Raw genomic sequence first — 16,187 nt, forward strand, 5'->3', positions numbered from 1 at the left:
GCCTGTCAGAGCTTTACGAGTCCTCGCTTTTCCTCTGTCTCGCTTGTTTACAGATGTGTTCGAGCGTGTCTTGACACTTTTATGCATTAGCAAGAGTTACTTTTAATTCACACTGAAGAAAGTCATCCTTTATCTTCCATTCAGAGATTTAGCAGTGATTTAGGTGGTAGAACACGGGATAAAACACACAGGATTTAAGTCTAAAGCCTTAAACAGATGGGTGTAGTTTTACACAAGGAGGTGTGGTCATGTCATTATTAGTGGCCTACCTCAAGTATTTAAGTCTTGTCAGAATCTGTCCTATTTAAGGACCAGGGTTACATTTACAGTAAGTTGCTGAGCTCAGTGCGAATATACGAGCTGGTGTCAAAAGTTTGGAGGCTGATGGTGTAACTGGTGCTATTCTGACCACATGCATTCCCACGTCTGCGATTTCATCATGAGCAGCAGGTTAGAACAAAAAGCAGCAAACCTGCATGAAACTGGGCAAATCTGCCACAGAGACTGTTGCGGAGATCAGGTGCAAATCGAAGAAGCTGCTCGACACGCTTTGAAAAGAAGACTTCTAGGCCACGTTCCAGAACACTGGGAGCACTGTACTACTGTACAAGGGGAATATTTTGAAGGTGATTGTGTGAAAATGCAGATAAATAAAGTACTTTCTTGTACACAGAGTGAATCTCCAAACCTTTTCATACCAACTGATCTTTGCATCCTGTGCAGACGCGCCTCTTAAACAAAGAACGAAAGGTGGTTTATACTTGTCACATGTAGATTATAGCACAGCAAGATTCTTTCTTTACATATTCCAATGATGTTAGGAAGCTGGGGTCAGAGCACAGGGTCCACCATGATGCAGCAACCCTGGAGAACTCAGGGTTAAGGGCCTTGCTCAGGGGGCCCCAAGAATGGCAGCTTGGCAACAAGTTCAAGTTTATTTCTATAGCACTTTTCACAATGGACATTGTCTCAAAGCCACTTTACCGAACATAAGAATTAAAGTGAATTATGTGTATTTATCTCAAAACCGGGGATTTTCTATCCAGATTAATGAAGGAAAAAATAATATTTGAACAGCTTCCCCATGAAGAACAGTTATGCAACCTCCATAGATGCGGTTTTATGCAACCAGTGCTCTCAGGTCTAAAAGTGTTGTTTTCTTTCTTCGAACTTTTTTGTGCTTTGCAAGAGGAATAGGAGGTGTGTTTTGGCCCACAGTTTTCCCATCGCGGAAGGTGTGGCTGACTGATGGATCTCTATTTATAGAGCGTGGAGGAGGACGGAGAGCGGGAACCTACAATTCTGCTGCCCCTCCAGAACTGACTCACAGTTTTTCTGCATTTCCTTTGGCGCCTCTTCTCAAAGTCATTGTAGCTTCCAGCTGGATTGTGGTCAGAATTCTATCTATCTGTGTGCATAGTGTTAGAAAGGTTTCGTGTCAGGATGAGCATGTGGTGCATGATACCAAGTCGATTCGCTTCCTGGCACTCGCCTTGCTACTGTGTCCTGCTATTGTATGTTCCCAGAAGTATGTACCCAGTCAACCCAGGCTATTAGCATGTGTCATCACTTTGGGAAAGTTATTGGAACAGATATTTTTTTTGCTGTTAGTGTTGTCATGCTTAAGACAGATTGTAATGAGGGAGCTGTAACTGTTTTCCTTTCAGGGAAGCATTTAGCTAGCTTAACAAAATGAATACATCTTTTCACGTCCTTATAAATGACCTCGCTCACAGTAAAGCCGAGAGATTAATCAGTGCAATGGTTTTCTATCAATCTTAACTAGGCTTTATTGCAATTTTTGCATTATGGATATATTTTATGGCACCTCATGTAAATAAATTCATAAGGACAGTCATCCAGTCAAGTGCATTTCAACAATATCAATTAACGGTTTGGTGAAAATCTGTAGACAATCCAGAGGCTCAAAATTCTGGTATGCAGTATGCGGTGCAGCACATGGAGGGGGCACCGTTACAGTTAATGTATTTATTCTTGTATTTGCCTCTCTTTTTTGGAAAGGCAAAGCGGGGTGCCAACCCTGATCCTGCATAACAGTCAAGTTGCTTGACCAGACCTTGACCAGACTTCCAGAACTATTTTATGACTCCCATATGGTCATCCGGCCCAGACACACTTCCTGTCAGCGTAATCCCTGACAAAGTATGAGACGGCAACTTTGATTCAATCTGACTTCCTTTCTGAGAAGTGTATGGCATTAAAAACCTTAATGTGTTTGTTAGAGGTGTGTTGCAGGGTGTGTGTTTACTTCATCAAACTCATTTTACTGGAACTGTTCCTACAGGATTGCCGGTGCAAATTGAAATTAATGTTAGTTGGTAAAGTCGAATTGTCTACGCTGACTGACCTCAAGTCCCAAAGTATTTGTGAATGCAGATGGGAACCTAGTGTAATTATAGGTCTTGTCCTGTAGTTGTCAGATTTATGACAAAGTGTGATGATGCAGCTTGATGTCTGGATGGTTTCCTATCTGAGATGTGTTTGGCTGCAAAAGTGCAGTGTGTTTTCTGGTTTCTTTCCATCCACTGAGTAACTTTGTAAAAGATCCTTTAGTTCACAGTAACACCAAAGTGGATTTCTGATTGTGAAAACTCGCTGTCTTTGAATAGCCATAAGAACTACTGATTTTAAGCACTAAAACGTTTTACCAATACTGTTGCATAATTGGGGTAATTACAGGTCTTGTAATAGTACTTTCGAGAAGGTATGATTATTGCTGAAGTAAAAAAAAACAAGCAGCTCATTGGTCAGAGTTTGTCAGAGAATGATGTACATATTTATATATACTGTTTGTTATTACTTTGTTAAAAGGATCTCCATTGACCTTTGTGGTTCTAGATGGAGACATTAAAAGTTAAGCAAAACAAACTTTAGGGTTCTAGATTGAAGTCCAGGGTTCAACAAGAAAATTAAATACTGAAATACTACATTCAAATGCACATAGATAAAGAAGACAAACAGACTTGTATCTGTTGGCATTTAATGAAGAAGTTTAAAGTGTGTCTAGTTTATGCCATACACTTCAGAACATTGTGAAAAATCATGACTAATCATTCGTAAGTGGTAGGAATTCGCTGAAGGCTATCTGTGTGTAAAGGTTAAGGTGAGAGAAAGGGTTAGCATTCACAAAAGGTACGTGCCAAACAAGGTTGCTCCGTTCAGTCAAATTTTTACCTTAAAGATGTTTCTCTACAATTATTCTCTTTTAACTGGAAGAACAAAAAAATGACTCCTTAACGCTCGACAAAATGACTCTTGATTGTTGGAGATCATCTTGAATATCCAGTTGGTCTCCACTGAGGCTCAATTTTCTGTTTAAACAGCAGAGCTCTGTTTCTCTGTGGTCAGCCTCATTGGCTAAACACACTCCACCTAAATAAGCAATCACTCACTTTCACCACTTCAACCAGGAGCAGAGGAAAAAACAGCCTCAGCCATAAAAACCCCAGGAAAAGCCTCTGGAAAACATTAAAGGTTTGAGTGAAGAGCCTATTAAAATAGCACCTAACTACTGGAGAACATTTAGATCTGGATGGAGGGGGTCGGAAAAGCTGGTGTTACCATTGAGAAGGTCGAGCCAAAGAGTTCAAATCTCTCATATAATAAAAAGGTTGAAAAATAGAGACCTGCACAGGTACAGCTCAATATGTGCTTTTTTAGAAGAAAGTTCTTTATTTATCTACGTTTCCACACTGTCACCTTCCAAATAGTCCCCTTGTACAGCATTACAGGGCTCCCAGGGTTCTTCTGGAATGTGTCCTGGAAGTCTTCTTTTCAAAGTGTGTCGAGCATCATCTGTAATTCACACCAGATCTCCACAGCGATGTAAAAACTCTGACCTTTGAGCTTCATCTTTAGGAAGAGGGTGAAGTCTACAGGAGCCAAATCTGGCCAGTAGGGTGTGTCATGATGAGATCATGTGGATTGTTCTCTGATGATTATCATGCACAAGTTGCCAAATGGTGTTGACATTTTCTGGGTTTGAGCTCATTGAAGGTCTTCCTGATCTCTCGTCATCTTCCAGCGATGTTCGTGTGCTGCTCAAAACACCTCAGATGCGTCGTCGCAGCATCACTGTATGTCTAAAGTCTCTGTGGCATATTTGCCCAGTTTCCTGAAGAATTTCACATTCGCTCTTTGTTCTAACTCGCTGTCCGTGATAATATCACAGACGTGGAAACACACCTGGGTCAGAACAGCAACAGCCTCCATTGGTCTCCAAACTTTAACAACTTCAACTGATCTTCATAAAGTCTTTTAACAACATTTATATTTGTCTTTTCTGACATGACCATTGGTCCGTGAGATTGAGCAAACATCTCAGAAGTCAATTAAAAGGACTAAACACTGACGGTGAACTTGCCAGACTCACTTGAACCCATGAGTTCTTTATCTGGTGGATTGGTGAAGATAAAGCAGCAGCCTGTTGCTCTTCTGTCAACCAGTGATGCTAGCTATTTATACTTCCAGTTTAGTAGCTGATAAGTAAAAGCAGGATGTTTACTAGCAGGAACTCAGGGGAAAAAATCACTGCAAAAACAAAAACTGTCCCTCAGGAGTATCTGTAGGACCTCTGCTTAAAAAGCAACAGCAAAAAAAATGGCAATAGACCTGGAGTTCATTCTTTATCATTCACAAACTTTTTCCTTTGAGTGTAAAATGTTCCTTATTCCTCAGTTGTCATTCCATGAAGAGAATTAGGAGGTTTTGTCAAGCCAAGGAAAATGGGTGGAACTTCAATGTGGAACCTTCAAATCAAAACAAAGATACTTGAAAAAATATTTCCTAAGCAGGTCTTTGGGGACACAATACAGATTTTCTTGTTCTTATGAAGCAAAAGAACCATGTACCACATCATCGGTTCCAGGGGAGGTGGGAGCTCAGGAGGTGCAAGCTCAGTGGTAAAGATGTTGAACTTCAGATCAGAAGGTCATGGGTTAAAATCCCAGCACCATTAAGCTGCCACTGCTGGGCCCTTGAACAAGGCCCTTAACCCTCAACTGTTTAGTTGTATAAATGAGATTTTGGACGTCACTCTGGATAAGAACTTTTGCCATAAATGTAAATATATTTAATGTTCTTGGTTGCTAAAATACTTCTGTAGGTCTTTTAAAAGAACATTGAAGGTCTCTGGGGGATGAACTAAAGTACCTTTAAAGTTCTAGACAATAAAGTCCACTGTATATCATCAAGCCAACATTTACAAACACACATGGACTTTTCCAGGGCAATCCATTGAGCAGAAGAAAGTGCACTTTCTGTTTCACCCTCACCCCGTAACCTCCAGATGGTTGGAGATGATCTGCCCATGGTGCATAAACATTTCCAAGAAAATCAACATTATTGACAAATTAAATTAAATTAAATTGTCCAGCTCGCATTACGATTAGCATTTACACTAAGCTGCTTTTCTGACCACAATGACGGAGCTGAGCTTCACACTGAAACTCGTCTCGCCCAGACTCCCAGATGTCTGTTTGTTTATTTACATTCAATCACACGTTTCTGGTGGAGTTTCTTTGCTCGGATGCTTGACTCACTCTGAGTAGGTCTGTTTCGCTGACACACACACACACACATACACACACACACACAGACATACAGATGCAACCAATTTGCAACACCTTGTTGTCAGAGCTCCACAACACAGTGGGATCCATTATTTCATCGTAGGGTTTATACCTCACGAGATCAATTCATCAGCTCTGACCTTGCGCATGACGTCAAAGGGATTTTTGTAGAAGACAGAGGAATAAGATCACGTTACCTCCTTTTCGGTGGGGTAAATATTTTCTGGGTTGCTATGCATGAGGCTGTCAGAGCATATGGCTTGTAAGAATTAGGGATCTCCTACAGCGAGCCGTATTGAATTACAGAGTGTCTATATGGAAACTTTCAGTTTATCACTTAGTCGAGAATTTACAGCTCAACACACCACATTGTGCCTTTTTGACTTTCTAATTGCAAAATTACTTTAATAAGCACAAGATCTCTGGAAGGACATCAATCCTCCATGACGTTCATTGTTCAGTATTACTATTGTCTTAATACAAAGACTTAAACCCACATTTGGAATGACCCTCGAAACAATGCCAGAGACATATTTAGAAAATAAAATTTTAAATATGTTTTACTCACATCATATCTGTAATAAAGATTAATAATAAGGCTGTGATAAGGCCTGTAATAAGGCTTTCAAACTAAAATGTCCCTTACATAATAATAGAGGTCAATGGTTGATTGTTGGAACTATCGGCTATTGGCAAAAATCCATACCGATAGTTTTTCCGGCTTCCGGTCCGCTGTCGTTACAAGAGCGCCCTCTAGAGGCAACTCAATAAGGCCATGTGCTGTTTGTTTTTACACGTTAGACTGCGTGCTGCACGGAGATCGCAATATTACATTTATTATTTATAATTTTTTTTTATATATTTATATTATAAATATTTATCAATTTATTCATATTCATTTTGCACATTTTTATGATTCAGTAATTTATTTATTTTTTTTGTAATAAAATTCAGTACTATTTTACATGGAGTGTTTGTTTCATCCTTTTTTTTTTTTATCTTTGTATTAATCTTTTAACAGCGAGTACGATTGAGCCTAGCTATCAGTATCATTAAAATCCACTATCGGTTCGACCCCTAGTTATTAACGTAGCCTATTTGTTAGTTTTACCCACTAATCACATGTATTTGCATAAGTAATTAAATGTTATGATTTCAATAGCAATGAATATGAAAAATATTAATGCAGTTTTAATAGGTGATGTATCTGTGGAAAGTAACACATTCATCTGTACAATGCAGAACAAAATAATCAACTAATAATAAATAAATACATTACAAATCACAATAACACTGCTAGTTACTTCAGCCCATGTTATTTTCTGGTGCAGAACAACCAGTCTGTAAAAAGAAAGAAAACATTATTTATCCCTCACAGTTTGGGGACCCCGGATTTAATCAGGTCTTGGTCACAGAATTGTCCAGACAGAAATTCGGTTTCGATATTGGACTTCATCAGAAAAAGTCTAACATGCTTGACGTCTCAGCAGGAAAAATCTTGAATGAGACTTGACATGTTGATTATGGGACAGAATGGAAGTGTGTCACGTGCACAAGTCGCTAATGATTTCCATTTTACATCATTCACAACTGCAGAAGAAAAGAAAAGAGAAATAGGAAGAACTGGAAATTTTGAATAGAAGGAGTAACTGAGATCCGTTTTCTAATGGAGTAACAAAACATTTTTAATTTCCCTCCATGGTATTAATATTCATGATTTTCTATTAAGCTTAATAGAATATGCAAATTGTAGTTATTACGATGCGCTCAGGCTCTGCACTACAGTGTAATGTACAGTGTTTTGTTCGTATTGTAACTGGGAATGACTTTGAAAGTATGATGAAATGATGATAAAATGATTACGCAATGCGCCGCGATTTTTCTCCGTGAAGAACGATCCATTATCTGCTCGTCTGTTTTCGTTCCGACCTTCAGCCGTCCTTGCTCTGAAAATAAGCCGTAGTGATGGAATAGTCTCGTGTCTTTGGATTCGAAGTGCCCTCATTCAGTCACACTGACCCCATTCACGGCTCTTCTTTATATCACGGGCGTCCTTTATCAGCGGCCAGGACGTCTATTATACGGCTGTAACCATGCCAACAAGCCTAGCATGACTTTACTGTGTTTACAGTGAAGAAATAGCAGAGGATTTATGGATGAAAAGGAATTTATCATGTTTTTTTATATTAAACTTTGTTTGCGATCACTAAAATTGACATTATGGAAAATTTGATTGGATTCTATTGGATATGCACTCGATGTGAGATTTTTATTGGAAATATAAAGTACATGATTGGTTCATTAAACTCATTAAACTCTGGTCTGATTCTGTTGGGTTTCAGTTGGATTTGAATGGATGTCCATTCTGTATGGTTCCTGTTGAAACTTTATGAGTTCTTGTTAGATTTGTATATATATTTTTTTTTTTTATCAAACTATGGTCTAAAGCTTCCTGTTCTTGTTGGAGTTTTATTTCTTATCTAGTTTAATACGGTTCTGCATTTCAAAGAACTGTGTATTTTTTTAAATACGGTCAAATTCTATTGAAGTTTTAATGGTAAACTTTTATGGCTTATCTTATAAAAATGTATTTTGCAGTTTTATATTATTCCTGGTTAATGTTTATGAGTTATACATTAAAAATCAGATTATTCTATTGATGTTCTACTGTATTCAAATAGCTTCTCTATAAAAATATGGTTCTGCACAGGTTTATAGGGTGCATTTTATATATTTTGTTTTGATCAGCCAATGAAAAAGATTTACTTCTATAGAAGTGTAGAAATTGGACTAAAATGGGATCATTGATTAAATCTAATCTCTACACTTGTATAGCTAGAATCAGAATCAATCAGAATCAGAATAAATCAGAATTAGAATAATTTATTGATCTCATGGGGAAATTGTTTTGTTTCTCACAGTAAAAAAAATATAAATAAAGATCAAAGTAAAATGAATAAATTAAGAAACTTTAAATAAATATACATATTAAGTTTTATATTAAGTGAAATGAAATGTGTAGCAGCAGTAAAGATAAAGATTAAATTAATTAAAGATATTAACAACATAAACCTGACATGAAAATCTATAACTATAAATATATCTATATTATCTATATCGTGGTATAATATGTAATTGTGATGGTCTATTGGTAGCCATTCTAGAATCTAGAACTTCTACAGGCTCCTGTTAGATTTTATTCTATGGTTTAATTCTATATAAACTCTGTTTCACGTGAATGCATTATGCAGTAAAATATTATTCTGGACGTTTATGAAGAATCCGTTAAAATCTGAACAAGATGCCTAAAATGATATTTTATTTCCTGTAGAATTTCACCCTCTGATGTATGGTTTAATTCTCTAGAGTTCTTGTTGGACTTTTAATGCCTGCGGGTTGAAACATTTGTAAATCACCTTCTGAATCTGTTGTAAAACCTGAAATCTTTTCTCTCTGATTTGTGTAGAAGTCGTCCGTACCTGCCGTCATGCCCTCGTCTCTGCACAACGTGGAGGCTCTGAGTGAAGCCGTGTCTGAATTCGGCACTGTGGAGGAAGTTCTGAAATACCTGGAGCCGGAACGCTGGCAGCTCGACCTGGATGAGCTTTACAAGCCCACATGGCACGGCCTGGGCAAGTCCTTCTTCCACCAGAAAAAGAACAGAGGTACGAATAATTCAGAGAGACGATTGTTTAGACCTGCATTGATGCCTTTTGAATGATTCTTTTTAGTATCATTTCTTCTGAGAAACGAGACGTACTCATGAACTCATCAGAACGAGGAGATAGCATTGTTTTTAACTCGTTTTTAAAACAAAGATAAAAGGATTTGTATCCGTTTTTCAATGCTAATGAGTTATTTCACAAATTATATTACTTAAAGACGAGCAACCAAACACATAAACTGGTAAACTGGAAAGCAGTAGACGAACATATCGTGTGCAACAAAACTAATTAAGCAAATAATAATGGTGCATTAAAACGATATTAGGACACGTTTTAATTTCATGAGAGAATCATCGATAAAAAAGCAAAAACAAATTCCTGAGTAATAGGAATCAGCTGAGGAACTGTTTGATTTACAGCTCCTGATTCAAGGCTCAGACTTTTTGGATCTTGTTGTGTCTCAGGCCAATAATAAAAGCTAAATAAACATCTGTCTAAAGTCTGTGTGTGTGTGTGTGTGTGTGTGTGTGTGTGTGTGTGTGTGTGTGTGTGAAGGCGTGGTGGATCTGAACCTGCTCCGGGAGGAGGTCCGGCTCTACAGCTGCACTCCTCGTAATTATTCAGTGTCTCTGCGTGAGGAGCTGAAGAGGACGGACGTGATCTTCTGGCCCAGCTGCCTGCTGGTGAAGCGATGTGGTGGAAACTGCGCCTGCTGCTCCAACAACTGCTACGAGTGTCAGTGCACTCCCACTAAAGTGACCAAAAAATACCATGAGGTACAGTACAGACTCCACCGAGCTCCCTGTACCAGGGATAACAACATCCTCAATACGAGTACAAGCAAAACAAGGAAAGAATTAATGATCGATTCAGAAAACCCGCTACGTTTCAGACTTAACAACGACTATATTTTACTGGAAAAACCCATATTTCTATAAAATTGTTACCTTTAAAATATAATACAATAAAAGTATATTATTAAAATCTTTTAAATATTTTAAAGTATTTTTTTTAAGTAAAAAGTATACTTGAAAATTATATCATTTACAACTAAAACTAATACTTTTTACTGATTTATTTTATTATATTATTATAAATTCTATATTTTATTTTATTTCATGGGAGTTTTTATTATTTATTTATTTTTTTTTAGAAATTGTCAAATTGCTTATCATCATCGTGTTTACTGGAAAATCCATATTTCTATAAAAATGTTATACCAAAAATATTACAATAACATCATGTATAATAAAAGTAGGCAAAATATATTACATTATTTTATTTTGCACCTATAATTGTTTAGCATGTTCTTTTTCATCATATTACATATATTATATTTATTATATTTGTTACTATGTGTGTATATGTGTATTTTATTTTATTATTATTATTATTTTATTTATTTATTTATTTTTCCTTCATTACTTCACTGTTCTTCGGACTCAAATTGCTTTTCTTCCACGATTCAATTTTCTAATCTCAGACACGTTACTGCAAAAAAAGATATAATAATAATCAAATATGAATGTATTTAACATGAATATATTATATGAATATATTCCGCATCATAGTTCTCATAATATTTAATTTTAGAATGTTTTGATGAACAGCAAATGAGTGAATGTGGGACGTTTAAAAAGCACATATAGATTTGAAGGTCAGGTGTCCACAAATGACAAGATGCATTTATTTGTCATATTAAGTTGAAGACTGAGGCTGGTGAGGGAACCAGCGTTTATATCTGCTGGAGTTTACGTGAGAACAGGAAGTAACTGTAAATGGATAAGAAGCAGCAGTTGTGATTTATTCATCAATTAAAGATTGTAGTTGTCCTTTGCTGAGGAAATCATGGCGATGATGAAACTTTGCTGCAGTCAGAGTCACAGCATATGAATGATTTCTGTCTCTTGTCACGTCTGAAGGTCCTGATGCTGAAGTTCAGACCAGGTCGTGGCTCTCAGAAGTCTCTCACGGACGTGGCCTTGGAGCATCACGAGGAGTGCAACTGCGAGTGCAAGAACGACTGAACCTTGAACTTCAGCCAGTATATATTTATTCAACAGACTTTGTTTTTCATTACGATGTTCAAGCTGATCAACTGGAGAGATAAACGTGTTTCACCTGGACTCCAGGCTCCGGTTTTGGTCCTTCTCGCAGATCTTTGGAACAAAAACTTTGAATTGGTCCGGTTGAAATATGCGGCAGCAACATTTTAGAAACATGGACAATTTTTTGTTTGTTATTTTTCTTTAATAAAAAATAGTTTTGCTAATTACGCTCCTGAGAAGAACATGAACACTGTATGATTTCTCTCTTCTGAAGTTCTTCCCCAAACCTCACTGTCTTATTAGATTTTTTTCTACTCTGATGAATTACAGTGAGCCTCTGCCCTGGAGGTGTCTGTGGACCAGAGAAGAACCTCTTGAAGAACTTTTACTGAACTTAGTGGTTAAACTCAAGATAAGGAGGACATTCCTTCTGTTCATCTTTTGGCTTTCTTCTGAAATGGAGGTTAGAAGAACGTTGTAAGAAAAAGAGGGATTTCTTTCTTTCTCATTGTCCTTTCTGCAGCTCATTCATCACCCGCTGGGATTGGAGATGAGCGAGGAGCCCGAGCGAGGTTTTTTTCTTGCAGAATTTGGTGCGGTTTTTTTTTGTGATGTAAATAGCTTCCTGCTCTGGTTTTGTATTTTTGTTTTTTTCAATTAATCATGTTCCTATTTTTTTTATGCTTCTCACACCTTCACACCTCTTCTCCCTCATCCGCCGCTGTTTCAGGGTTCGTCAGGTACAAGATCGTCAAGAGAAACATCCAGAGTGTTGAAGAAGCTCTGATATTCGAGCTGTACATCAAAGAGAGACACAGAGAACACATCATGGATCATAAATAAACTGATTTCTACTGATATTCAAAAATATAAAGTCATGTTTGTTTGACTTTTGTTTGACTCTCGGGTAAAATTCCGTCGCTTCTGAGTGAATTTGAGGGTAAAAGCGATACGGCGCGGGTTAACGTCGCTCGAGAAAGAGAACATTTAAAAAAATAGAAATAAATAGACTAAAAATATACAGAAATACGAGGTGGTATTAAAAGGTTTTGAGACTATTTTTGTAACATGCCAACAGATGGCAGCACAAGGCTGCAGGCACAGTCACAGGGAGCACCGAAATTCATAATTCAGTGTTTCAAAAGACATCATCCTGTGTACATCGGGAGCCGTGCGACTGGTGCTGTTCTGATCGCTTTGAAAAGAAGACATCCAGGACACATTTCAGGAGAACACTGGGAGCTCTGTATTAGTGTGTCAAGGGAATATTTTGAACGTATATGAACGTTAAATTCCACCCTCACATATGAAAGCTTGTAAGAATACATTTAATCCTAGAAACGTTCCTGAGACCATACACACACACACACATCCTTTTACACATCTACTGTACCTACTTTACATACCTACTGTATCCTGGACGCGTTACTCCTTCCTTTTTTTTCCTTGTTTTTGTTTCCTTTTTTTTATATCTCACTGGAAGTGTTATTATTTCTGATAAAACTTCTCATCTCTGTGTATATGTGCTTTCTAACATGTCTTATGTTTATCTTTCCATTATTTAACTTTATGTGCAAAATCATAATAATAATAATAATAATAATAATAATAATTATTATTATTATTATTATAATTATAATAATAATAATAATAATAATAATAATAATAATAATAATAATAATAATAATAATTACAGACTGGATTTGACACTTTTCATTGTTCTGTTGTTGTTTTGTTTGTGTGTGTGTGTGTGTGTGTGTGTGTGTGTGTGTGTGTGTGTGTGTGTGTGTGTGTGTCCCTTAAATTCCTCTGTATTTGTTCTTCAACCCATAAACCATCCATTAAACACACGTTCAGACCACACGCTGAAGTCACTCTGATATTAGATCAGTTTCAGGTCGTGTTTTTCACTTCGAGACCTTCAGTGATGTTCTACCTGAATCACTCCACAGAAAGCATCAGTATTCTAGAGAAGTGCAGTAGATCAGAGCTGCATCACACACAAGATCTCATACAGTGAGAATGAACATCACTAAAGCAAGAAACACAATGAACACAATTCAACACGTCTCCTTTCACTGGAGCCACAACTGCACCTCCACATACATCATCTCCAGCAGAAGATATTCGATATCGATATTCACCTCATCACTTCACCCTGGAGTTCCTGCGTTCCTGTACATTACAGTTTTCCTGGGGATTTGAAATAAAGGTAAATTGTTTTTGTGCAAATTTCTACAGGAAAAAAACCTCAACAACTATTTTGAACTGTTTGGGCGACTTTTCCCATGATGTCCCGCTTTTCTTGAAAATTCCGTGTTGTGAATGTCCTTGTGAGTGTTTCTGCGACTGAATCAGTTATTTCTCTTGTTGTGGAATAAAAAAACACTGATTGAATCCACATGAATCTATTTGAGATTGTGCAGTTTGTTACAGATGCTGGTTGTGAGTTTGACTAGTAAACTAGTAAAATGCCGACATTATTGGATGCCTGCTAGAAGACCTCGCAATCTGATTGGTTAAAGCAACAGATTCCTTCTTATGTATTCTCGATATATATACAATCTATAACTTTATATACTGTAGTACACGTCTGAAGTGCAAACGTTTTAATTAGAAAACTGAAAACAGACACCAAAAAATGTTTGATAGATTTTAATTTATAAATCTAACAATAAAACAAAGAATAAACAGTGTTCCTATGTGTTTTATTATTATTAAAACATCAATTAAACAGGAAGTTGTTTAAATATGTAAAGTTCCTGAAGATCAGGAGAAGAAAAGTATACACAAGTGTGACATCATTACATTATATTTATAGCATTTGGCAGACGTCCTGATCCAGAGCGACCTACAGTTATCTTAGTTATACAGATGAGGAATAAGGGTTAAGGGCCTTGCTCAGGGGCCCAGCAGTGGCAGCTTGGTGACCTTCTGTTGCGGAATCCACACTGAGCTTCCACTTCCCCTATCGTGGTTGACATCCTTCCACACTGTTATACAAAAACACACGCCTTGGACCATTCGAGATTCAGGCAAAACCTTCTGGAATACACAGTAAAGTCGTTTCTCTGAACCGAAGATGTTATTCTTGTGTTTGAGAGGAGGTGAAGTGCCGTCTGTCAGCTGATGTAAAACTCATCTTTCCTGAATTAAGAGCGTGACCCATCTTGTCTTTCAGCATCTTCTCGACATCCGTTCACCCCCTCATCCTCCACCTCCACCTCCACTCACCAACGGCTTCATCACGTACGCTTCTTTGATGGAACCGATTTCAATATCGCCGTCATCCGAGATGCGTCTTTTACACTTTGATCACGGTTTCCTCAAAGCGAGACGAACGGCTCGCTGACGTAAGATTTTAGATCCATCATCATCTCCTCCGAGCTGCTTTCAGCACGTCTGATCACCAGGAATGTTCCTCTGGATCTGAGAGAGAGAGAGAGAGAGAGAGAGAGAGAGAGAGAGAGAGAGAGAGAGAGAGAGAGAGAGAGAGAGAGAGGGGAGGAAAATAAAGAATAGATTTTTACCTCATCTTCTATGGGACCAGTTGACACTTCATAAAGCAAACTTGCACAGAAACACACACACGTTTGTCTTTTTTGTGCGTCTTTCTCAGCAAAATCACAATTTCATGGTTTTTTGTATGAAAATATAATAAAAATAAAGAATTCTTAGTAAAAAGGAGAAAAAATTCAGAAACATCAAAAATCTGATATTTAGCGTGATCAGATCGAGGTGTTCACACTGAAGAACTTCAGTCTGATTGAGAGATGAAACTAATTTTTGGCGGATTATTTGTTTTGAATGGAAATAAAAATGTTGTGCATCCGGATTCCACCATACGCCGTATTTGCTTAGTTTATAAATACGTGTATATTAGACGTGAATTATTTTCCTGACAGCGCGTGTGTTCTGTTCTACATGTTATTAAAGACTGGAGCATTTTATTAAACCCAAAATCTTATATGTGCTGAGCCTGAACGTGTTACATCACCTCTCTCTGTCTGCTGTCTGTCTCTCTGTCTGTCCCTTTGTCTGTCTCTCTGTCTGCTGTCTGTCTCTCTGTCTGTCTATTTGTCTGTATCTTGTCTGTCTGTTTTTGTTTAGCTCTCTATTTTAAACTCTCTATCTGCCTCTCTATTTCTCTGTCTGTCTCTCTGTTTCTCTTTCTGTCTGCCTCTCTATTTCTCAGTCTGTCCCTCTGTCTATCTTTCTGTCTGTCTCTGTTTCTCTCTGTCTGTCTCTCTGTTTATCCCTCTGTTTATCTCTCTATCTCAAACTCATTGTCTGTCTCTTTGTCTGTCTGTCTGTCTGTCTGTCTTTCTATTTCTCTCTGTCTGTCTCTCTGTTTCTCTTTCTGTCTGCCTCTCTATTTCTCAGTCTGTCTCTCTGTCTATCTTTCTGTCTGTCTCTCTGTTTCTCTCTGTCTGTCTCTCTGTCTGTCTCTCTGTTTATCCCTCTGTTTATTTCTCTATCTCAAACTCATTGTCTCTCGGTCTGTCTCTCTATTTCTCTCTGTCTGTCTCTATATTTCTCTGTCTGTCTTTTTGTTTATTTTTTTGTCTGTATCTCTGCAAGTCTCTCTCTCTCTCTCTCTCTCTCTCTCTCTCTCTCTCTCTCTCTCTCTCTCTCTCTCTGTTTGTCTGTCTGTCTGTCTGTCTCTGTTTATCACTCTGTTTATGTATCTCTGTAAAACTCATTACCTGTCTCTCTGTTACATTCCCTGTGTCTCTGTCTATCGCTCCCTGTTTATCTGTCTATTTCTCTCTGTCTATCTCTATCTATCTCTCTATTTCTCTCTTTTTTGTTTATCCCTCTGTTTATCTCTCAATTTCCCCTCTCTCTGTCCATCTCTCCCTGTTTATCTGTCTATTTCTCTC

General features: G+C 37.6%; 1 protein-coding gene across 1 annotated transcript in view; it reads left to right on the forward strand.

The window, feature by feature from the left end:
• The window catches only part of pdgfc (platelet derived growth factor c), a 50,712-nt gene extending 38,540 nt beyond the window's left edge, over positions 1-12,172 (forward strand). Inside the window, exons 4-6 of the mRNA XM_083559816.1 lie at positions 9,058-9,256; positions 9,812-10,032; positions 11,179-12,172. Of these exons, the coding sequence (XP_083415942.1) occupies positions 9,058-9,256; positions 9,812-10,032; positions 11,179-11,283 (525 nt within the window). The 3' untranslated portion in view covers positions 11,284-12,172. The remainder of the gene's footprint in view (positions 1-9,057; positions 9,257-9,811; positions 10,033-11,178) is intronic.
• The last annotated feature ends 4,015 nt before the right edge of the window (positions 12,173-16,187 follow it).

This window comes from Silurus aristotelis (assembly GCF_946808225.1).
Source record: "Silurus aristotelis genome assembly, chromosome: 14".
Taxonomy (NCBI): domain Eukaryota; kingdom Metazoa; phylum Chordata; class Actinopteri; order Siluriformes; family Siluridae; genus Silurus; species Silurus aristotelis.